The sequence below is a fragment of the Gopherus flavomarginatus genome, chromosome 15 (genome assembly GCF_025201925.1).
Source record: "Gopherus flavomarginatus isolate rGopFla2 chromosome 15, rGopFla2.mat.asm, whole genome shotgun sequence".
Taxonomy (NCBI): Eukaryota; Metazoa; Chordata; order Testudines; family Testudinidae; genus Gopherus; species Gopherus flavomarginatus.
In genome coordinates this window covers 292,408-315,802 of record NC_066631.1, presented here as the reverse complement: position 1 = coordinate 315,802, position 23,395 = coordinate 292,408, and the positions used below count along the sequence as shown (strand labels likewise).

At 50.6% G+C, this 23,395-nt stretch overlaps 1 protein-coding gene and 1 long non-coding RNA gene across 4 annotated transcripts in view; both read right to left on the bottom strand.

The window, feature by feature from the left end:
* The window catches only part of LOC127034724 (uncharacterized), a 170,999-nt gene extending 149,327 nt beyond the window's left edge, over nt 1-21,672 (bottom strand). The window contains exon 1 of the long non-coding RNA XR_007769472.1: nt 21,461-21,672. This is a non-coding gene — a long non-coding RNA (uncharacterized LOC127034724). The remainder of the gene's footprint in view (nt 1-21,460) is intronic.
* Nucleotides 1-23,187, bottom strand: part of LOC127034684 (zinc finger protein 239-like) — a 139,011-nt gene extending 115,824 nt beyond the window's left edge. For 2 of the 3 annotated variants that reach the window (XM_050923827.1, XM_050923825.1), the window contains exons 1-3: nt 19,211-19,249; nt 18,391-18,517; nt 16,504-16,586 (exon numbers count right to left, since the gene is read on the bottom strand). In XM_050923827.1, the coding sequence (XP_050779784.1) occupies nt 16,504-16,586; nt 18,391-18,517; nt 19,211-19,234 (234 nt within the window). In that variant the 5' untranslated portion in view covers nt 19,235-19,249. Of the gene's footprint in view, nt 1-16,503; nt 16,587-18,390; nt 18,518-19,210; nt 19,250-23,173 lie in introns of those variants that run through there. The other variant, XM_050923828.1, reaches the window with a different exon arrangement.
* Nucleotides 23,188-23,395: the final 208 nt, after the last annotated feature.

Sequence of the window (23,395 nt, the reverse complement as noted above, 5' to 3'; positions counted from 1 at the left end):
AAAGTTCATTATTGTCCATAGCAGGGGTCGCATCCGCAGGGTAAATATAGCTCAAGGCTTCCTATAGATGCTAGCAGACACCGGGCAGTAGCTTTCTCCCTTCCCCCTGTGAAGTTGGATGGGATATGAAGGCTGAATAGAACCCCTCCTCTCTCCTGTTGGGGGGAGCTGAGTTCCTGATTTTTATTTGTCCTCTCTCCAGCACTTGTTTTGGTTTGGCCTTCCCCTTTCCATCCCTGTTTGAGGTTTCTGTCTCTATCACAGCAGGTGATGCAATGACGTGTGAGGTTCAGCACAGACCAGAAAAAGAGCAGGGAAACCAGCCAGGGGAGAAAATGAATAAATTTATTTCCTGTCAGGGAACTCAGAAGGGCCTTAAGGAAACCAGAATACAGCAGGAAATCTGCAGGGAAAAGCAAAAAAAATACATGTGCTGAGTGTGGGGAAAACTTCACTTACAGATCAGGCCTTTCTCAACATCAGAGAATCCACACAGGGGAGAGGCCCTGTGAATGCAGTGAGTGCGGGAAAACTTTCAGTCGCAGCTCGCACCTTATTGGGCATCAGAGAATCCACACAGGGAAGAGATCCTATCATAGATTATAAGGGTTGGAAAGGACCTCAAGAGATCATCTAGTCCAACCCCCTGCTCAAAGCAGGACCAATTCCCAAATGGTTCCCTCAAGGATTGAACTTAGAACCCTGGGTTTAGTAGGCCAATGCTCAAACCACTGAGCTATCCTCTCCCTCCTGAATGCACTGAGTGCGGGAAAACTTTCAGTCGCAGCTCACACCTTATTCGGCATCAGAGAATCCACACACAGGAGGGGTCCTATGAATGCAGTGAGTGCGGGAAAACCTTCAATCGCAGCTCTCACCTTATTCAGCATCAGAGAATCCACACGAGCAAGAAGCCCCGCGAATGCCGTCAGCAGGCCTGCACAACTCGTAAAGTGGTGATGTAGAGAAATCTCTGTATTAACTATCTCTATAAATCTTTATAACATTGCATTGTGTTATTTTGTATTAAGTATCTTTATCTTTATGACATTGCATCCGACATGATGTTATTTTGTAATTCATATGACTTGGCATTGTGCCTCTCTATTTTCATACAACTTTGTATTAGATCCGTATATAGAAAATTGGTAGAAAACTTTGTATCAAATGTTATAGCCCCTAAGGATAGTATAGTTAAAGTAAAAGAAAACATGTGCCTTTTTGCTAGAAGTAGAATAAGATCTTCCCCCGCACTCTGTAATCAATTGCTCTATTGACTGAATGAGGTGTGAATGAGTGAGGCTTGGAAGACACCCACCTCCAGACAGCTACAACAGTTGAAGAGGGAATGGGAGCCAGAGCAAAGGACAATACAACTTGTCAAGTGGGTCCAATAAAGAAGAGCAGACATATTGATGGCCTCAGGGATTAGAAGCAAGCACCTTCTTTAGAAAACACCCTCTTTGAGCAGCACTGGGACAACACCCAGAGAAAAGCAGCACAAAGACCAACGGACGCAGACCCAGATTTTGAATCTGGTCTAGATTTGCATAAGAGGGAAGCTGCTATAAATGCGAGGTGTCTTGCAGAAGGACCCCGGATCTCGTCTTGTCACCATCGGACCATCGATTTGGATCGGTAGAAGCCCGGCTCCACCCCTCCCCCATCTAACTCACCTGGCCAGTGCAGTTAAGGGGAGCAACTAGTTGGTAACAACAGCAAGACGGAGTGTGTTTATGTCTGTGTGTGTGCGTGAATGCATGACTGTGATATATATCTCATGTGCATATCATAGAGTATTAATTGATACCTGTATTACTAATAAATGTGGCATTTTTGCCTTAATCCCCCTGAAAAGTTCCTGTACAGTACTTTGAGTAAAACAGCGAGGGCCACAATACTCCAAAGAAAACAGCTGAGGACCGAAACCCCCCCGGCCCTGCGGAAACACCCCCCACTCAGGACCTCCCAGCCTGGCGGAAACACCCCGCCCAGCCCTGCAGAAACAAACCCTCCTTCCCCAGCGCCGCCCCACCAAAACAGCTGTGGGTCAAAAAGGAAGGTTGGTGGTGGGGAGGTGTTACTTGATGTTAAATCAACCAGGGACTCCCAGCCAAAGAGGTGGCTGGGAGCCCTCAGGGTCAAATTAAAAGGCCTGGGGCTCTGACGACTGGGGGAACCCGGAGCTTTTCAGAGCTGGGGCAGGGATTTAAAGGTCCCAGAGCTGCTGCTGCTGAGGGGAGCCTGAGCCCTTGAAATCCCAGCCTCACTCCATCCCCTGGAGCTGCTGCCAGGATTCAGAGGGCTCTGTGCTGCCTGCAGCCACAGGGATCCCTGGGCCCTTTAAATCTCAGCTGCTGCCGGGATTCAAAGGGCTCTGGGCTGCCCGTGGCGGTGGGAGCCCTGAGACCTTTAAACCTCAGCTGCGGCCGGGAATCTCTGCGAGCAGCCCAGAGCCCTTTGAATCCCGGCCGTGGCTGGCAGGCCGGCTTTAGGAAGTGCGGGGCCCCGCAGGGATGATTGCGGAAAAAAAAGCCTTTCAGTTCTTAACAACCGGTTCCCTATAAAAAGTTCTGCCACAGTATGTATTTTTTGTACCAGTAGGATTACCATACGTCCGTATTTTCCTCCCAGATGGCGATTTAAGAACCAAAAAGCCTGACATGTCCGGGAAAGTACAGATGTATGTTAACCCTACCTAAAAGTTCTTTTTTAAAAAGATGGGTCTGAACTAGAAATGAGCTCTGCCACTCCCTTAGGGTGTGCTAGGGTGCACACGTGTGGGTCCCAGCTGCTCCCTGCCCATCTCATTGAAGCAGGTGTGCAGGGTTACTTCCCTCGGAACTGCAGGGCACCAGTGAACATGGGGCTGGCTGGAGGTGGGGGAGGGGGAGGATGTGAGAGGTAGGGTCTGGCTGCAGGCTGGGCAAGGGGTGTGGGGCAGGCTGGAGACAAGAGGTGTGGGGTGGGCTGGCTGGCTTCAGGAAGGGCCACAGGGAGGGTGCGGCATGGGTTGGCAGGGCTGGAGACAAAGGAGTGCGGGACTGGCTGGCTTCAGGCAGCGGGGTGCGGCAGGGGTTGGCTGAAGACGGGTTGGTGCAGGGCTGAAGGCAAGGCAGGGGGTACGGGGTTGGCTGGAGACAGGGCAGGGGGTGCAGGGCTGGTGCGGGCAGGGCAGGCAGTATGGCAGGGGTTGGCTGGAGACAGGGCAGGGGGTGCAGGGCTGGTGCGGGCAGGGCAGGCAGTGTGGCAGGGGCTGGCTGGAGACAGGGAAGGGGGTGCAGGGCTGGCTGGAGACAGGGGTTGGTGCAGGGCTGAAGGCAAGGCAGGGGGTGTGGGGCTGGCTGGAGATGGGCAGGCTGCAGGCAGGAACTGGTGCAAGCAGGGCAGGAGGTGCGGGGCTGGTGCGGGCAGGGGGTGCAGCAGGGGCTGGCTGGGGACGGGCTGGCTGCAGGCAGGGCAGGGGGTGCAGGTACAGGGGGTACAGCCCATCCTCTATGGTGAGTGCCTCCTTCTCCTCCTCCTCCTCCCCCCTCTCCCACTAGGGTAGCAGCAGCAGCCTGGGGCTTGGGGGCTATTTCAAGGGCCCGTGTGTCCCTGCTTCCACTGCCCCAGCTCTGTAAATAGCCGCGGGAACCCTGGGGAAGCGGCGGGGCTCCAGTGGCTATTTAAAGGGCCGGGGAGGTAGAAGCAATGGGAGTCCTGGACTTTTTAAATAGCCCCCAGAGCCCAGCAGCCATACCCCAGGGCTCCAGCAGCAGGGCTCTAGTGGCAATTTAAAGGGCCTGGGGTTCCAGCCCCCGCTGGGAGCCCCAGGCCTTTTAAATTTCCCCCTGGGGAAACTGGGCCACCCTGGTACAGCACACTGGCTTTTGCTGGTACTGGGGCTTGGGTGCGGGGTCCTCTTAGGAGCGAGGCCGATTCAAAGGAATTGGTTAAAATTGCCTAAAGCCAGCCCTGGTGGCTGGGATTTAAAGAGCTCTGAGCTGCCCGCCCGCCTGCCCAGAGCCCTATAAATCCTGACCGCGGCTGAGATTTAAAGAGCTCTGGGCTCCCTGCGGCTGCGGGCAGCTGAGAACCTTTTGAATCCCGGCCGCGGCTGAACTTTAAAGGGGTTTGGATTCCCCGCGGCTACGGGCAGCCCAGAGCCCTTTGATTCCCGGCTGCGGGACGCACAGTGAGACTTCACGGGCCGCACGTTGCCTGTGGGCCGTATGTTGTGCAGGCCTGGCATGGAGGGGCAAAATAGGTAAGAAATTTCCGTGGCCTGTCACTAGCAAATAGTAGCCACCATGGATCCTGCCAGAGGTGGCTACATCTTAGGACTGTGGGAAGCAACCCTTCACAGAGACCATTTGTCTTGTGGTTTGGGATACTTCTCAAGACATGCTGCACTCAGAGTGACCCCCTCATCCTGTGCCAGCTGGAGAAAAGAAAAGGGGCCAGCCAACTCTCCCACTACCAGCTGCGAACCACTGATCCCCAAACAGGGGGAGGCCTCTGGCTTTGATGTGTATTAAATATCAGGCTGGTCTCTTTCTTTGGCAAATATCTAACAGAGCTAAAAGAGGGAACAAATGATCCTCAAAGGACAGAGGAAAGACAATCACTGGGAAATTTAATCCCCTGCAACATCCAGAATGGAGAGCGACTCAGGGCAACAGGTTCCCCCGAAGGAAGAAGTTTTTGGGATTTAGAAACATAAGGAACAGCACAAAACTTGAGAGGATTGTTAATTGACATTTGATAATGACACAGAGGGAAAACCTGAGCTTTCAGATCAGTGTTCAGAAATGAAAGACAAAGGGTGGAAATCAGAGATTTTGGATCCATTTTGCAAATTATAGAGAGGAAAGTGGAAAATCAGAGGGATTTAATATCAGTTGTTGATAGGAGGTAAAATCTGAGTGTTTCACATGAATACTTGATAAATGAATAAAGAGGAAATGGGCAACATTTGCAAACATTTTGTGTTCAATAATCTGAGAAAAGGTGTAAATCTGAGATTTTCTTATTATTTTATAATTAGAGACAGGAAAATCTCAGGGCATATTCAATTAGAAATAGACAACTAGAGAGAAGTAGGGCAAATGTTTAGGTTATTTTATTTGAATCTTTGAGATTTGCAAAGAAATTGTGTCACAAACTGCATATTTGATAACATGAGAGGAAAACACCAAGATCTGAGGGGAGAGAGTCACTTTCCTGTCAGGGCCCAGTGCTCCCTCCCCCTCCCCCTCCGGGGTCTCTCACTCACTGGGGGCTCCAGGCGGGGCTGGTGCGGTCAGAGCCTGGGGCTGCCTAGGGGGCAGGTCCCAGCTGGAGAAAGCCCCCTCCTCCCCGGCCAGGATAGGAATGTGCTACTGGTAGCAGCCTGGGGCTGGACCCTCTCTATGGGGGACACTTGCTCCCCCCTCCCCTTCCTGGCCCTTCCCACGCCCTGTTGCCAGCAGAGAGTGGCCCCCCCAGCCCAGCCCAGAGGTGTCCCTGTCTCAGGCCCCCCCCAGCCTCTGCCCAGTTCAGAAATCACTCGGGGGAACCATTTCCCACCTACACAAGGACAAATCACTGCAGGTGAAAATGGGGGGAAACACCCCAAACCTGAGATCTGAACTGGCCATTGGCAAAGGGGAGAGAAAATGGGGCACAATGGGGGAAGGGGAACAGGGAACTTCTCAGGGGTTTGAGGGAAGGGGGTGTCAGCCTGGATGTTGCTTGTTGCTCTCTAGGGAGAAAGGGGGCAGGACAGGAGAGGAGGGGGGTCTCCACGGAGGGGGCAGTGGTAATTCTGAGGGGATCTCAGCCCTCCCTTTTTCTCCCCGCTCCTCAGGGGTCACCTGCTCTTCTCCCCTCGCCCCCCGGCCATGTCCCGGCTGCACAGACATTTTCCATCCATCCCTTTCCCAGGTCTCCCCCCTCCGCAGCCCCCGCCTGACCCCACGCAGGAGCTGGTAGGTGTAATGCATGTTCAGTAGGGATTTCTCCCCTACTAATGCTGGGGTGTCCTTCTCCTATAGGTTAGTCGACTAATGATCTCCTCTTGGTGCCATGTGTGTCAGTTCATTGCCATGGCACTCGTGTGCTTAGACATCTGAGGATGCTCTATAGAAAAGCTCCTTGAGTGAGGTGATCCACGGGGAGTAGCTCAAAGCTCCAAAGTGCCTGGCCGGGGCAGGACATTGGCACAGCAAGGGCGGGGTGTGGCAGTGACATCACAAAGGCCTTTTGCAGGACCTCACACTATTGGTCAAAGACTATTGGTGAGCAGGTGGTGACCTCACAGAGAAATCCTGACATCAGTCAGGGGCCAGGGGCTAGGGAAACCTCAGAGACCCCTGTGGCTTTGCTTCAGCAAGTCTCCTTCTCCAGGTCTCTGTCTGAGGACTGAGAGAGTATTCGGGTTCACGGACGTGAGCGCCAGGAGAAACCTCTTTCCAGTTTTCTCCTTCCCTTGTAGTGATTTTACTAGAAAACAGCCATCCCTGTTTAGAAGGTAAGAGCCTCCTGGAGGTGTGAAGCCTGTTCAGTCTGATCCATCTGGTGAGAGTTGAATTCTAGGCATGGAAAACATGAGCTTAAGGAGGCAGAATTTTATTCCGCACCTGGGATTTTGTCCCTTAGAATCGTGGGGACATTAGGGTTTGTCCTTTGTGTTTCACCTTTTCCTCCATCCACCTGTCCCTCCCTCCTTTCTCTTCATCTCTTCTTTTGTCCTTTCTCCTGTTCCCCTCCCAACACCAGGACGAGTGTGTGCGTGTGTGTTGCGGGGGAGTGCTCTGCAGCTCTCACTGTGGGAGTTCCACCCAAAAATGTGAGGCTGAAATAGTGCTTAGGCAGTCAGGGCTGGATTAACCTTTTGTTGGCCCTGGCACCAAACATATTTGTGGGCCCCAGTGTAGTCGCTGTGGGCTCCGAGTGTGGGCCTGGTGGGGCAGTGCCATTGGTGCCTTCGTATACCCGGTACTGAACCTCAGAGACATTTTTCATTTTGATCACACACCTCTCCATGACTATATGCATTGCCACACACAGCTCCCTCAGCCTGCGGGTTTTCTTATTGAGCTGTACACCCATGTGGGTTTACCAGTGTCCACAGTGAGCAGAACTTTCATAGTGACCAAGGAAACTCCCCACAGATTTATCTCTTTCCTCATTCAGACCTTCTCTAGCCATGTCTCCAGTACCCCGCCATGTCACCAGTCACTGCATGTGGTCCTAGTCTCAGCTCAAAGTCCTAAAGCCAGCAGACACCTGATCAGTTCTGACAGATCCCTCCCTCAGCCCCCGTCCTGCCATGTGAGCAAGCCACCTGCAAACACCATTTCCCCAAAGTGAGGACTTAGCCCTTGGGAATCTGAAGACACCAGCGTCTCTCCCTCTGCTCCCATCTACATGCTAGTCTGCTACCTGGTCACCACCACTTCTCCCCATATTTGTTTCCTTTCTACTTTGGACATGCTCCCAACCAGCTGGAAGCTCCCTCTGCAAGCCTGACCTGCTCCCGCCTTCCCTGCTCCCCCGACATTCCTTTCCTACTGGTGACCTCTGTTCCTTGAGGTTAACTCCAGTGTCTTTAGGTGCTCTAGCTTAATGGCCCCAGGAGTCATAGAGCCACTTGTAGTTTCTCTAGCTACAGCCATGGGGCAACTGCCAGAGGCCAGCCTTAGACAGCTGCAGCTATAGCCGCAGGAGCGGAGGCAATGCCAAGGCTGAGCATGCTTGAACCTTGCAAGGGCAGCACTAGGGACTCTAAATCCTCAGCACTGGCCCTAGGCAGCTGCAGACTCTGGAGTTAGGCACTTTCCTCCTCTAGGTTCCTGCATGGTTACAGAACTGCAGTAAAGTGGAACAATTATCAGCTTCTGTGATTGGAAGATGTCTGGATCCATCTAATAAGACCGTCCTACATAAATGAGGAAAGTAGAGGTGCCTTTATTATTCTTTTGTTCCATTCTTTGTTTCTATGGGGAATTTGCCAGTGCAATATTACTGTCTTCCTTTTAAACAAACAAAACTAAAAAAAAAAGTGTAATGGCTGTTGAAAATAGAAATTCCAGCCCTCGTTAGCACTGTGAAGACCCCAACGTTTGTTGCTCAATTTTCTCCTACTTTTTCTACAGTAAATGACAGTGGATCAACATATTTGATTTGGGAGAAATGAAGTAACAGCTGCCCAAATTGAGCTTGAGCACTCCTGATTTTGAGGTGTTCAGATCTGGAAGGCAGGGGCTAGATTCCCTTTATGAATATTAGATACATCTGGAAAGGAAAAGTCAATTTCTATTTTCATGGCTCAGAAGTGGAAATCCTCCTGCCCTGTATCTGAAGCTGTCCAGGTCCAGTAAAGCCTCCCCTTCCTTACTTACCATTTTACCTTCTGGTGGGATCCACATACCTCCCTTGCCCAGCTTCAAATAGAGAGGGGCCCTGTCCAGTTAGTCCACCCAGTTCCATCTTTGGGGGCTGCCAGGCGAGGTCACACCAGCATCCCTAAGCCTGTCTGGGGAAGTCTTCTGAGGGTGCTACCTGGGCCAAAGCCTTCTACTCCTTGGTCACACCTCTTCCCTATTCACAGGTGGCACCCCCTTCTAGCAGCCAGCTCCCCAGCCACAGCAAGCTGCAGCCCATGAAGTCTCACAGCTTCCCCCCTCCCTTTCCTGTTGATAGTAGCCAAGGGAATGCTGGGAAATGTTCCTTCTCTGCTCCAAGGCAGGGAGCTGGTCAAGGAACTACAGCTCCCAGGGCCCTATGGGGTCTCAGCTCCCCTACTGAATCCAGGCTGCTCTGAGGCTCCCTTTCTGCAGAGGGGAGGAAGTTACTGTTACAGGTCCCTTCAGAGCTTGGGCCTAGCACTATGGCACCATGTCAAATCCAGTACTGCTCCCAACTCTATCCAGCTCTGCTGCTGGTAGGATCCCTTCCCATTCTTTTTGTTTCCTGTCTCCCCTCCAAGGAGAAGCTCTGCATTGTTCCTGTGTGGGGAATTGAACCCACGCTGTCTGGGTGAAAGCCAAGAATCCTAACCACTAGACCACATGGGACTTCCATAACATGTTTAGGTGTTGATATTCAATAACACAATTAAATGTAGCCATTCAAAGTAGCCATTTAAAAGAAGCCATTCAAAAAACTTCAAAAACAGACTTCAAAGAGAAATTGCAGAGTTACAACTGATCTGCAAACTTAACACCATTAATTTGAGCTTGAAGAGGGACTGGAGGTGACTGGCTCACTACAAAAGCAATTTTCCCTCTCTTGGTATTGACACCTCCCTGTCAATTACTTGGAGAGAGCCACATCCACCCTGACTGAATTAGCCTTCAACACTGGTTCTCCCCTTGTATGGTAACTCCCTTTACATCATGTTCCAATATATATTTATGCCTCTATCTGCAATTTTCACTCCATGCATCTGAAGAAGAGGGCTTTTTACCCACGAATGCTTGTGTCCAAATAAATCTGTTAGTTCTTAAGGTGTCACCGGACTCCTCGTTGTTTTTGTGAAATAAAAGCAAAATGCACTCTAAGCTGATCTTAACCCTTTCAATGCCCTTACAAACTTAGATGCTTCTCACCACAGGCCGGCTGGTGGCTTTTCAGCCAGGCTCTCCCCTTTCGTCAGCGCTTCAGTTGCTTGGCGTGGGGGGTGTCTGTAGATGTAGGTGGACGAGAGAGACAAAGCATGGCAAATGTCTCTGCTTTCATCATGTCCTTTCTTCCCTCTTGGCTTTGCTCCCCCTTCAGAGTCAGGTGAGCATCACTGCGTCTCTCCAAGCAAGTCTGAGCAATTCCCCTGGGGTGTCCTCTTGCAGGTAAGTGATTGCACTGTAGCTCCCTTGCTGAACAATGGCTGTTGATGGGTTGTTTGACACCCTGTCCGGGTGTTGGTTACTTTCCTTGCTGTTGTCATTGGGGAGCTAATATTTGGCTGACTCCCCCACCTTACAGCATAGTGATAACCACACTGCACAATTCTCATAACTTCATATGCATGAATGGTAAACATCTATGGGTAGAGAAATGACTTTCAGCAGATCATATCCTTTCCCCTGATACCTTACAAGGCATGCTCTGTATATAAGATCACGATTATATGAAAATGAGGAATATGGGGGTTACAGCACACTCCCCCAAAGGTACAGAATGTCACACTGAGATTCTATTTTCATTTGTTATGTAACAGCATTAAAGAGATCCAGTGACTGACCAATGGCATTTTCAAGTGCTGAAATAGCAAGCGCTGTTGGTCTCTCATTGGCCATCAGCGACTGAAGATACGGTTTAATGAGCCAGAGCTTCAAGGCGAGGGTGGCTCTGTCCACTGCCTTCCGTTGCGCTGCTGGGCACCAAGTCCCTGGCGGTCAATATGTGAAGCTGGGAGAAGAGAGTGGGGTGGCAAGCAGTGGTAGAACTTTTGCCACCAGGGTCTAGCTGTCTAACTTCCTCTTCGTACTGCTGGGCCCCCGTTGCCTTCAGGTAACACAGGAACTAAGGCAGGAATAAGGTGCGAGCTGCGACTGAAAGTTTTCCCGCACTCACTGCATTCACAGGGCCTCTCCCCTGTGTGGATTCTCTGATGTTGAGAAAGGCCTGATCTGTAAGTGAAGTTTTCCCCACACTCAGCACATGTATTTTTTTTGCTTTTCCCTGCAGATTTCCTGCTGTATTCTGGTTTCCTTAAGGCCCTTCTGAGTTCCCTGACAGGAAATAAATTTATTCATTTTCTCCCCTGGCTGGTTTCCCTGCTCTTTTTCTGGTCTGTGCTGAACCTCACACGTCATTGCATCACCTGCTGTGATAGAGACAGAAACCTCAAACAGGGATGGAAAGGGGAAGGCCAAACCAAAACAAGTGCTGGAGAGAGGACAAATAAAAATCAGGAACTCAGCTCCCCCCAACTGGAGAGAGGAGGGGATCAATTCAGCCTTCACATCCCATCCAACTTCACAGGGGGAAGGGAGAAAGCTACTGCCCGGTGTCTGCTAGCATCTATAGGAAGCCTTGAGCTATATTTACCCTGCGGATGCGACCCCTGCTATGGACAATAATGAACTGAGAGACTTTCCAAGAGCTTTGTAGGGCATCCTAGATGTTTCCTTCAGGCACTTACAGATTCTGAGTTGGTTTAATGTTTCCTCATCTGTGCGGGGAGATCTCAGGATCTCTCTTTCCTCTGAACTCTGGAGCTCTGGGACCCATGGATCTTCCCCTTGTTCCAGCTGGGAGATCATATCACGTTGGAAAACCAGAAACTCCGCTCAGATGAAAGAAAACAAAGGAGTTCAGTTGATTTCATACAACTTGATCATCAAAAACATTCTGTTAATTTATCTTCAGTGCTTAGTGTGACCTAGTGTGCCTGGGGCAGTCCTCACTGAAAATGCCAAGGTCAGAGCAGGCTGAAAAAGGGAGAGCAGATGCTCCCCATACTGGTGGTTAACACTGAAGTTAAACTCACTGACCAGTCACAAACTGTGCTTCTGATCCCACACACTGGTTAACGAGACTCTGAAAAAAGAAATCACACGGCCCCCTTTATTGCATGACAGTTCTCTGACCCCTAATCAGCAACTAGGTCCCGTACAGTGAGAGGTTATTTAAAAACTCTGCTCACTGTGATACAGCATGGCCAGAGGGCAGCAGGAGAGTGATCCTAATTGGATCCAGGAAGTGGGTGGGTAGAAGGTTAGCCACATTACCCAGGTTTGGATCTCATCCAAAATACCATGCTGCCAGCCAATCCTTTAGCAGTTAAACTAAATGTTTAGAAGAAAGAACAAATGAAAGAATGAAGTTAAATTCCATCCTTCCAGACAATTCTTTAGCATCTAAACTAAAGGTTTAAAAGAAAGAAAGACAGAAAGAATTTAAATGGAAAAGCAGTCAGATACATTCCAAAATGGATATATCAGGTTCTTAGCAGTATTGGTGAGTTGCTGGCTTGAAAGTCTGTCTGGAACGCATCCACAGCTTGGATGGGTCATTCAGTCCTTTGTTCCAGGGTTCAGTTTGTAGAGAAGTTGCTCCAGAGGTAGGAAGGGGGATTGAAGACAAGATGGAGATGATGCAGCTGCGCTTTATATTCCTTTTGCCATGTGGCTTGTACTTCCTGTGTCCCAAACACAAGCTTCACAGCACATGGCATGGAAAACCTTTGGAGGTTTCATTACACAGGCAAACCCCGGCATGTCTTGCTGACTCAATAGGTGTATCCCCTTGGTCCATAGGTTCGTTGTACAGCTGATGACCCTCAATGGGCCATCAAACATGCTAGGCAATGTTGATGCCAATATGTCTGGGGGTGTCACCCAGAAAAACTGCACAAGTCTGGAAATACAGATATACCTTACATATCTGTAACTCACAATACAAAGGTGATAGAAACATAGAAACAAAATTATCATACTTGGCAAACCATAACATTTTCACTTACACTTTACATGGCATACGTAGCATGATTCATTGCAATTTTATCAGATTATATTATTTTATTATTAATACCCAAGTGTCTCACAATTTCATGCAGTCTCACACTTGCTAAACTAGTGAATTCCCAGGACCAGTTCCCCAGGTCCTTGAAGATGCCAAACATTGTGCTTATGAGGGATTGAAATACCCACATATCTGCTGGGAACACACACACAGACACTGTGTCAATCTGTACCCCTGTGTTCACTCTTCTAGAAAATTATGATCAATTTTGTACCCAGTATGGCTTGTGAGGTATCATTAGAAAACGCATAACCTACTGAATATTATCCTCCTGTTAAAATGTGTAGTAACACTGTATGTAAAATTGTGAGATTTTACAGTATGATATTACTGAAAAAGTTACAGTTCTGGGGAACACCCACAGACCAGTTCCTCAGAGACAGCAAGGCAAACAGCTGGTCAAACAGCCATTCTCCTGCAGGGGGAAGGTGTGAAGACATTAAGGGCTGGTCTACACTACGGGGGGAAATCGATCTTAGATACGCAAATTCAGCTACGTGAATAACGTAACTGAAGTCGAATATCTAAGATCGGATTACTCACCCATCCTCACCGCGCGGGATCGATGTCCGCGGCTCCCCCTGTCAAATCAGCAGCTCCGTTGGGGTTGGTGTTGTTCCGGAATCGATATAAGCGCGCTCGGGGATCGATATATGGCGTCTAGATGAGACGCCATATATCGATCCCCGAACAATCGATTTTAACCCGCCGATACGGTGGGTAGTCTAGATGTAGCCTTACATTCCATCACAGGGACCTATTGAGGCTGTTGTGGAAAACGACCACAGGATTAATATTTGAATCAGCTCAGCCTGAGGCTCTTTTCTTGGTTACAAGCACGCAGGGGGCGACAGCTATTGGAATACTGTTCCCGAGCTAAAAATCACACAAGCCTTTTACAGCTTAAAACCACAAACAATGACACATACGTTGCACGTTAATTTCCTTATTTGGAATATATTGCAAAATATGATGCAGGTCAAAAGCAAGCTGAACAATCAGTTTTCCATATTTGGCCTTTCCTGTTATTTTTATTACACCTGGTGATATGGGAGCAAGACTCTCCATGTCTCAAGAAATGTCACTACCAACCTAGGCCATTTTCACATGCTGGGGTGCAATCCAGATCAGCGAGGAGTTGTGTCATCTGTAATCCTGGGTGAGATTCAGTGTTCTGCTGCTGGAGCTCCCCTGTCTGGATACTCCCAGCCAGCGTTCAAGGACGCACTGAGTGTCTGTATGATAAGTAACCCTGGACTGGCAGCTCTGACTCCAGCCGCCTGCTTGTTACACCCCAAGCACATTCTGGTTTGGGTAGAGAAGGCTCAGGGTTTGAGAGAAGGCTGGGGGTAGGAAGCTTCTGTTCATTATGCTGGACCTAACCCCAGTTTTACTTGAGTAAAGAGGAGATATTTGACATTGTGTGATGCTGCTCCTGTGCTCTGTTCCCAAAGTGTTCTGCAGCAGAGGAGGGTCTCTGGTAGTATGTATGTTACTGGCCTATTGGGGTGATGCGGAAACAGGACAGGGTACAGATGGCATTGTGGGGGTGGCATGAACCTTCACTCTTCATTTCCCCTTCCAAGAACAGAAGGGACAGGAATCCTTACCCAGCAAGACCATCGTCTCATAGTTCCCCTGCATGACATCTCTGTAGAGGGCTCTCTGAGTGGGGTCCAGCAGAGTCCCCTCTTCCCTGGAGAAATACACAGCCACCTCCTCGAAGGTCACCGGCCCCTGAAAGAGCAGGAGTCCAATACTCAGTACCTGCTGACCCACTCAGAACCACACTATTCACGGAACAGCAGCACCAGGGAAATGGAAGCTCTGGGAGGCACATGTTAACAGAGTCCCACCCCACCTTGCTTACAGCAGCCAGGAGGCATCAGAGGGTAGAAAGAGAGAACCTTTGTGTCTCCCATCTGACAGACAGAAGCAGGGTCTTCACATTTATCACATAGCTACTAGCCAGAGCTTAATATAGGAGATGGGGCTGTCTCTGGACCCTGATAGTGGCTCCCTGGTAGGAATCCAAGCACTCTCCAAATAAAATATATGGAAGAAAGGGGAAGTCAATCATAAAGAATAGAAGTTAGAAGGTCAGAATTGTAGTGCCCGTTAACAAAGGTTTAGAGAAAATAGAGCCTATCAAACTAACGGGATATCCTTATTGGATGAGATCAAAAGTTTGGTTGCAGCTAATAGTATTGATGTAATATACCTAAACTTCCGTAAGGGACATGACTTGCTTAGCACAATATTTTTACTAAAAAAAACTAGAATGATACAAAATAAACACGGCATACATTAAATAGATTAAAAACTCTGATAGTAAATGGGGAACCATGATCGAGTGGATTTCTTTCTAGCAGGTTCCTGCAGGGATTGGTTCTTGGCCCTGTGCTATTTAACATTCTTATCCATGACTTAGAAGAGAGTACAAAATCATCACTGATAAAGTTTACAGTTGCCACAAAGATTGGGGTTGGTGGTAATTAACGAAATGTCAGTAGATTCAGGCTCCATCGCTGAGAGTCTGGGAAGTTGTCCCAGCCCTGGCTGGAGGGTTATTTCCTGTTCCACAAAGAGGGGAAGTTCCATTCCCAACTCCTGTGCCTTGAAATTAGGACCTATCTGACACTACACCCCCATATTCATCATAGTGGTATGATTATAATATGATTAGGACATAATTATGATCTATTTTGTAGAAGATGCATCATGTGTGGTGTCACTGGAAAAGTTCTGATTTGCTGAATATGATTATCCTATTTGTGTGCACATATCATGTTCGTATCTGAAGTTATGGATATTGACTCTGTATCTGTATTTCAAATGTGCTTATTCTGGGTAACACCCACAATGAGCCTTTCAGGTACAACAATGAAGAAGCCAGACAGGGCTCATGGCTCAACAAAGACAATGGACTGTGGAAGAGCTTAGCCTTCCTGTGAATGTTTCAGCCAGCCTATGAGTCATGGCTACTATGACTCAGCAGGGCCTGTGACCAGACCACATGACACTAAACTCCATTTTAGTACCTGTATTTTTCCACAAACTGGACTAGAAACTGAGTTTGGAACAAAAGGTTCCCACCATATGGAAAAGCTACATAAGGTGGGGTGTGACATCATCTCTTGGCCTCATTCTCCACACAAGAGAACTTCTGGAAACACCTGAGAAACAAAAACGGATGTGGGGGAAGTGCTGCTCCCAGGATCAAGAGATTTCTAGCTTGTGTATGGAAACTTGGGGGACTGCTTGTACCATCAGTCAGGGTGAGAAATTGCTAATTCAAATTCTATCCATCTAGTATGTTAGGCTTAGTCTGAGTTTTGGTTATTTGCTAAATAATCTGCTTTGATCTGTTTGTTATCACTTATAATCACTTAATCTATCTTTCTGCAGTTAATAAACTTGTTTGATGCTTTATCTTAACCAGTGTATTTTGAGTGAAGTGTCTGGGGAAAATCTCAGCTTGTTGTGCACATCTGTCCCATATCGAGGGGAAGGGGAACTACATTAATGAGCTTGTATTATAGAGATCCCTGTGCACTATAAGATGGTATCATTCTGGATTTATACTACAGCAAGTGTGCAAGGTTGGGGAGTGGGAAATTGGCTCTTGTCTTCTATCTGTCCTTGAGTGGCTTAGGTAACGCACTCAGGTAGCTTAGTTGGCTGCATGGCGCCACCTGCTGTTGTGTTGGGTGATAACAGGCCCTGGAGAGGCTGGCGAAATCTCCAGCAAAGCAGTGTGAGAAGGGCCAGCCCAGCGTGAGGGTTAGAGGACACAGCAGTTCCCAGAAGCTCCACAAACTGCCTCCTGGGGGTGACAACCCATCACGCCCTACACTACACAAGTCTCAGCAGGTTTGTCACATGCTGTCCCCTCCCTTTCTCCACCCGAGATATTTCCTGCTTCCCACCACCTCTAGCAATTCCCACCCTCTTATGCATTTACTGCTCCTCAACCTCCAAGCAGAGCCCGCCACCCTGATAATCTCTTACCTGAGCCAGCTCCATTGCAGCCATTTCCTTGCCCCTGGGAGGACGAGATGATCTGCAGCGAAACATGGATGTTATTCTCTGGCCTGCCGGGGTGAAAAGGGCAAGGTGTGAGAATTCAGACTAGGCTTTTGTCCATTCCCCAAGCCGATTCCCCCCAGCTTTTCCCCTGCTAATGCACATTCTAGGTTCTAGCACACTGTGAAGCACAGAGTGACCTTATTCCAGTACAGGCCTAGCCCCCTCCCACCAGGGTGTAACCCTCTGACACATGGGGAAACCCTCCCAGTAACAGTCTCTCTCTTACGCGTATCAAGTTTGCGGACAACACCAAGCTGGGAGGGGTTGTAAGTGCTTTGGAGGATTGGATTAAAATTCAAAATGATCTGGACAAACGGGAGAAATGATCTGAAGTAAATAGGATCAAATTCAGTAGAGACAAGTGCAAAGTACTCTACGTTGGAAGGAACAATCGGAGGCCAGAGAAGAGCAGAAACAAAGGAGTCACTTTGGGGGATTCTCCCTGTCATTGTCCCCAAGGCAGCTGTCTCAGGTTTACAAAGGTGTTTCATGTTCCAGCCTTTATACAGTCTCTCCTGGGAGTGCCCCTTTCATGGACTGGGCCTAGTTTTAGTTTTTGGTAGTTAACAATCTTGGTTTATTGTTCATCTAACCAGTATGTGTGGATTGAAGTGTGTTGGAAACTCTGTTTGGGATAACAAGCTGGGGCATGTCATTTTCCGCTGATGAAATGACAGACTTCATGTGAGCTTGGGTCGTTCAGTAGCGTGCTGGACAGTGCAAGATGCACATTTCTGGGGGAAAGTTGGGCACTTGAGAATTTGCTGGTTTTCTCCTGAGGTGTAATTCATGAGTGGCTGTCTAGCAGCACTCAATACTGTGTAGTTGGGAGTGAGTTACATGCTGGAGACTGAGGGGCTGTTCTCGCGGGAAAACAGTGGAAAAGGCACCCCATGCTGGAGGACTGAGGTACAGCTATTTAACAGTCCAGATTGTACTCTGGGTAACGTCACAGACACTCATTATGACAGAGCCTCTTACAACACAGAGAAAGTAAATCCATGTCCCAGAAATCGAAGACTCCAGACAGAGTGCAAGTGTCCCTGGCACTGCTTCTTGCTGACAGAGAGGTTCAGAGACAGTGCGAGAATCCTGGGGAAGCTGGGAACAGGAAGTATGGGCTGGCGGGGTTCAGTGGAGAAAGGGAACAGGAAGGGCAGGGATATTACTGAATCCAGGATCTCAGCAGTACTAGATGACAGGATAGCACATAGTGCAGCCCATTGGAAAACACAATCCCAACTATACATACAGAATGATGGGGTCTAAATTAGTTGTTTCCACTCAAGAGATGGATCTTGGAGTCACTGTGGATAGTTCTCTGAAAACATCCACTCAATGTGCAGCAGCAGTGAAAAAAAGTGAACAATGTAGGAAATAATTAAGAAAGTGATAGATATGACAGAATATCTCATAGATCATATTTGTAAAAACAGCAAATAAATCCATGATACACCCACATCTTCAATACTGCATGCACATGTCACCCCATCTCAAAAATAGATATATTGGAATTGGAAAAGGTTCAGAAAAGGGCAACAAAAATGATTAGGGGTATGGGACAGTTATGCCAGACCTAACCGCCAGTTTCACTTGAGCAAACAGGAGATATTTGACACTGTGCAACACGGCTCCTGTGCTCTGTTCCCAAAGTGTTCTGCAGCAGAGGAGGGTCTCTGGTATTATGTGTGTCACTGGCCTATTGGGATGATGCTGAAACAGGACAGGGTACAGATGGCATTGTGGGGGTGGCGTGAACCTTCACTCTTCATTTCCCCTTCTAAGAACAGAAGGGACAGGAACCCTTACCCAGTGAGGTCACAGTCTCATAGTTCTCCTGCATGACATCCCAGTAGAGGGCTCTCTGAGTGGGGTCCAGCAGAGCCCACTCTTCCCTGGTGAAATACATAGCCATCTCCTTGAAGGTCACCAGCCCCTGAAAGAGTAAGAGTCCAACACTAAGGACTTGCTGCCCCACTCACAGCCCCACTATTTGTGGCAGAGAAGAGTGAATCAAATGGAAGCTCTGGGTGGATCATAGTCAGGAGAGTCCCACCTCGACCTGGCTCAGAGTATCCAGCAAATGCCAGGGTGAGGGGATGAAGAGAGAGCCCCTTATCTCTCCCAGCATATCCATCACCCCCCTACTAGCCACTGACTGATACAGGAGATGGAGCCCCTAGCAGGGTCCAGGGAGAGCTCGCTGGTAGGATGCCCAACACTCTCCTCATTGTGAGGAGCGGGATATGAAGGGAGAGGCAGCTCCAATAAGCCTGACTCATGGGTGTCCCCTTTATATCTCACAGCAGCTGATGGTTAATGAGGTCAGTCTCCAGCACTAGGAGTCTGGTCAGTTTGACTAGCTCCATGTAGGTGGGTTATTTTCTCTCTTCACAAATTAGGGCATTTCCACCTCCAAACCTCCTGGGTCTGGTCCTAGAATCTAGGCCACTTAGTAAATAACTCCCAGCAGGTCTGCCACACCCTGGCCTCCTCCTTTCCCCATGCTGTGAATTTCCTGCCCCGCTCCAACCTCCAAACCAGACTCTGCAAACCTTCCCACCTCTGGTGTATTTGCTCTCCCTTTCCTCCAGCAGGAACCCACCAGCAACCCCCCGATAATCTCTACCTGGACTGACTCCACTGCAGCCATTTCTCTTCCCTGTCCCACGCCAGGCTGGGATGAGCTGGAGCAAAACATTTTGCAGCCTGTCTGGGGGAGAAGGGCATTTGTGGGCGTTTCAGAACCCGTTTTAGTTAATTTCACATCACAATTCCCCGAGGCCCTTTCCCTGCAGACAGACACCGTAGATTCTGTCATGCTGGGAAATGCTCAGTCTGTTTATTACAATTTAGACCTGGCCCCTCCTGCCAGGCTAAGTCCACAGACACATTTTTAACCTCCCTTCTCTCTCCCCTCACCCCTTCTCTGAACACAAGGCTAGAAAAGAGCAGAATCAAAGGAGTCACTGTGGGGGATTCCCTCAGACACTGACCCCACGGCAGCCACACCCCAGCAGGGGGAATATGGAGTCAGGAACTGGCTTTTGCTCTGTCTGATCCTTGTTTTGTTCACTGGAAAGTGGTTCTGCCCCAGGATGCAGCAATACATGTGTCTGGGTGGACTAGAGAGCTGGAAATCTCTCCCCCACATTCATTTCTCCCACTGCCCCTTTCAGTCTCTCCTTCCCCTGTCCTCTCTCCCTGCCCCTCTGGCTGGGACAGTCCCATTCCTGGGGGCTTTGCTCTCCCATGGCTGGATTTCCTCCTGGCAACCGCTAACGGGAGGAGAAATGAGGTGGTGTTGTTTGTGCAGTCACTTTCTTGCCAGACCCTAGGACATTCCCTGAGGTCTTTCAGTTACCTGGGGACTCTGGCTCAGAATTTAGTAGTAACAGGGCCCAGGACTGCCCTAGGGGGCTAGGACCAGCTGCAGAAAGTCATCCCCTGGGCCGGGCAGAGAAGAAGCTTTAATTAAGGTCACTTCCCAGCACAGAGCCCCACTGGGGGAGCAGCAGCTGCCAAGCCTGGTCTCCCAGATCACAATGGAGGCTGCAGCATCTGACCCAGGAAGCTGAACCCCAATATCCTGAGCAGAGAGGGACAGAGTGTATGAGCAGCTTCCCTCCTTTAGCTCTCTGCGAGAGCAGCTAATGGGAGCCCCTCCTCACAGGGAGAACGGCTGATCTCATTTGACCCACTGTCCATCTGGAATCACTCCTTGTCTTTCCATACAGTGACTCTGGATTAACAACGGTCTCAATGACACCGGATTTCAGAAAGAATGAGTTCAGAACACTGTGGAAAAGACCATCGTGTGGCAGTGCTGACTCCCTTCCCACCTCCCTCACCCGCGCAGATCTAGGACAAGGACTGGGGGCAAAAATTTTCCAAACGGAACCGAAAGTTCCTGCAGTTTTCAAACGAGGAGAAAAGTAAATTCTGTGATTTCACACTAACAGTGTTTGCTAAGTGGACAGAAAGTTATCACAGTGACAGGGCACGTGACTGGAGAATGGACTTGGTGACCTGGTGACTAGGAGCCAGGACTCTGGTACAAGTTGACCAGAGAGAAGGATCATGGTTAGCAGCAGCCCCCAGAAACCCCCTAGTACCCAGAGCCCAGACCCCCCAGCCAGGGGCCCCAGACACCCCCCAGCCAGGATCCCATCAGATATTCCCTGGGACGCAGCCCCCAGAGTCCCTGGCCAGGGACCCCAGATACCCCTCAAAGCCCCACCGGCCAGAGAACCCCCACCACACCATGATTGCCAGGTTGGGAATCCCAAAGGGTTCCCCCCACCAAGAGCCCCCAGCAGCCAGGGACCCCCTCAAGGGACCCCCCCACCACTGGGAACTCAGTTCCTCACTGCCTGCCTAGGAACTTCCCCACCCTCCAGAACGATCTACCCTGACATTTGCCTGGGACCCCCTCCTCTGCCCAGTGTGACCCCCTGATGCTTTACAGTGCGACCCATCACTCTGCTTCCCTGGCATGCCCTCACCTAGTGCCAGGGATCCCCTCCCCCAGCTCTGTGCACTGGGCATGGCAACAAAACCAGGAACCAGCGGGGGAAGCACAGACAGAGCCCCTGGCACAGAACCAGGATCCCTCTAACCCTCTGTCCCACCTCCCCAAGAGACACCCACCCCCACTGTTCTGCAGTCACCAAGCCCCCAGCGATACCCACCTCCAGGACCCATAGCCTCAGGGATGGGCACATCAGAACCACCACCCCCGAAAACCCCAAACCTCCACAACCCACCAACCTGACTAGGGTACCCCCTGCCCAGCCACCCAGAGGCCTCCCCCTACCACAATGCCCCTTCAGCTGCAATCTCCCCACACAGACACCTTCCCTGCCCCTGCAAGTGTTACCTCACAGAGTGTGAGAAGTGGCTAGAAAGTTAACACCACCTCCTGCTGGCCAGTCACACAGGCAGAGGGAGCCTGGGGAGTGCTTCTTTAACAGGAGAATGGAAGGCCTGGAGGGCAAGAAAGGTCCACGGGCTGTCACTAGCAAATAATGGCCACCATGGATCCACCCCAGAGGCGGCTGCATCTTAGCACATTGGGAAACAACCCATCATATTCAATTAGAAATAAAACAACTAGAGAGAAGTGGGGCAAATGTTTGGGGTATTTTATATCAATCTTTGAGACACGCAGAGAGAACCCTGTCACAAACGACATTTGATAACATGAGAGAAAACCACCAAGATCGGAGGGGATTTGATGTTGCTATTAAATAACTAGTGGAAAAGGGGGACTGTTGGACTGGATTTTATATGACTGTCCAATACATAAACAGAATGTGATGGTCCCCCCCGGCCACGGGGCAACCATTCACGTGAGCAGCTCAGAGCCCTTTGAGGAGCTGATTTAAGGGCGGGGGGGAGCTGGAAGGCTCCCTGGACAATGGAAGGGGGCCGCAGGGGAATTGGGAAATGGGGTCTGGGCAGTCTCCATGGGGGATGTGCTCCTCCCTTCCCTTCCCTGCCCTGCCCTGGCAGAGAACGGGAACCTCATCCCATCCCACTCCAGTGGGAGCCATGTTCTGGGGAATGACCCAGGGCAACAATTTCCCACCCAAACAAGGACAAATCGCTGCAGATAAAATGGGTGGGAAAATCCACCCCCATCGGAGAGATTTTAAATTGACATTTGAGAAGTATGGAGAGAAAAGGGAAAATCAGAGGCAATTAGAGAGCTGATCATTGGGGAGGGGGAGGAGAATCTCCCTGGATTTTATAGCCACGTGTGATAATGAGAGAGAAAAGGGGAAATCTTGAGAGAATGTGTGTGTGGGAGGAAGTGTCAAAAACAGGGACAGGATCCAGTTAACTCACCTCCCTCCCACCCCGGGAATGTCCTGGCTGCACAGAGACAGATCTACCCCCCCAACCCCAGTGACCTCCCCCCCCTGCAATTCCGGCTTCTCCTCCCCCCTCGACACCTCCGCCCTCACACCAAAGGGGGGGGCTCTGCCAGAGCCTCCCCTGAGCTCAACTCCTGCTCCTCCCCCCAGCCCGGATTGTGCCCTTTAGCCCCCCATGAACCCTGCCTCCAGCTGCCTGACCCCGCCGCCCATCAATTTCCTGCTCTGCGCCCGCCCCTCCCACGCTCCCTGTTACTCCCCCGCCCCGCTCCAGCCCCGCCCCCAGCGCCCGGCGGAACGTTTCGGCTGGTCCGGGCAGGGGGAAGGGCAGCGGCTTCAGCGGCAGTTACTGGGCATGCGCAGTGCCCGGGAGTAGCACATTGCTATGGGGACAGATTTAATACACCGCCCCCCCCGCCTGGCCCGGGGTCCGCCCCTCCCCCCCACAAGACGGCCGGGCCCCGGCCCCCCCATCCCAGCGGCGCGGGCGGGCGGATCCTCCTGCAGCTCCACTGGGGCCGAGGCGCCATCAAGGCTTCTCCCAGGCTCCCTGGGGCAGAGTCACTTTCCTGCCCCCCAGCGCCTCTCATTCCCCGGGGGCTCCGGGTCACAATGTCCCACCGCCCTTCCCCCGCCTGCAGCTCCGGCTTCTCCCCTCCCGCCCCCGCCAGCCACACCAAGGGGAACCCCCGGGCCCCAGTCTCTGTCCCCACCTGGATCCCAGCGGGGCCGGGGGCAGATCCTGGCTGCAGCTGTGAACAGCGGCTCCGCTCAGGCTCGGGTAGCTCCAGTGCTGCTGGCAGCACGTGGAGAACCAGGAAGCAGCTGTTCAGCCCGGGCTTGGCGTCACAATGGGCCAGAGCCCCGCCCCCAGGAGCTGCCCTGCCCCTGAGCTGAGCCAGAGCCCCGCCCCCAGGAGCTGCCCCGCCCCTGCT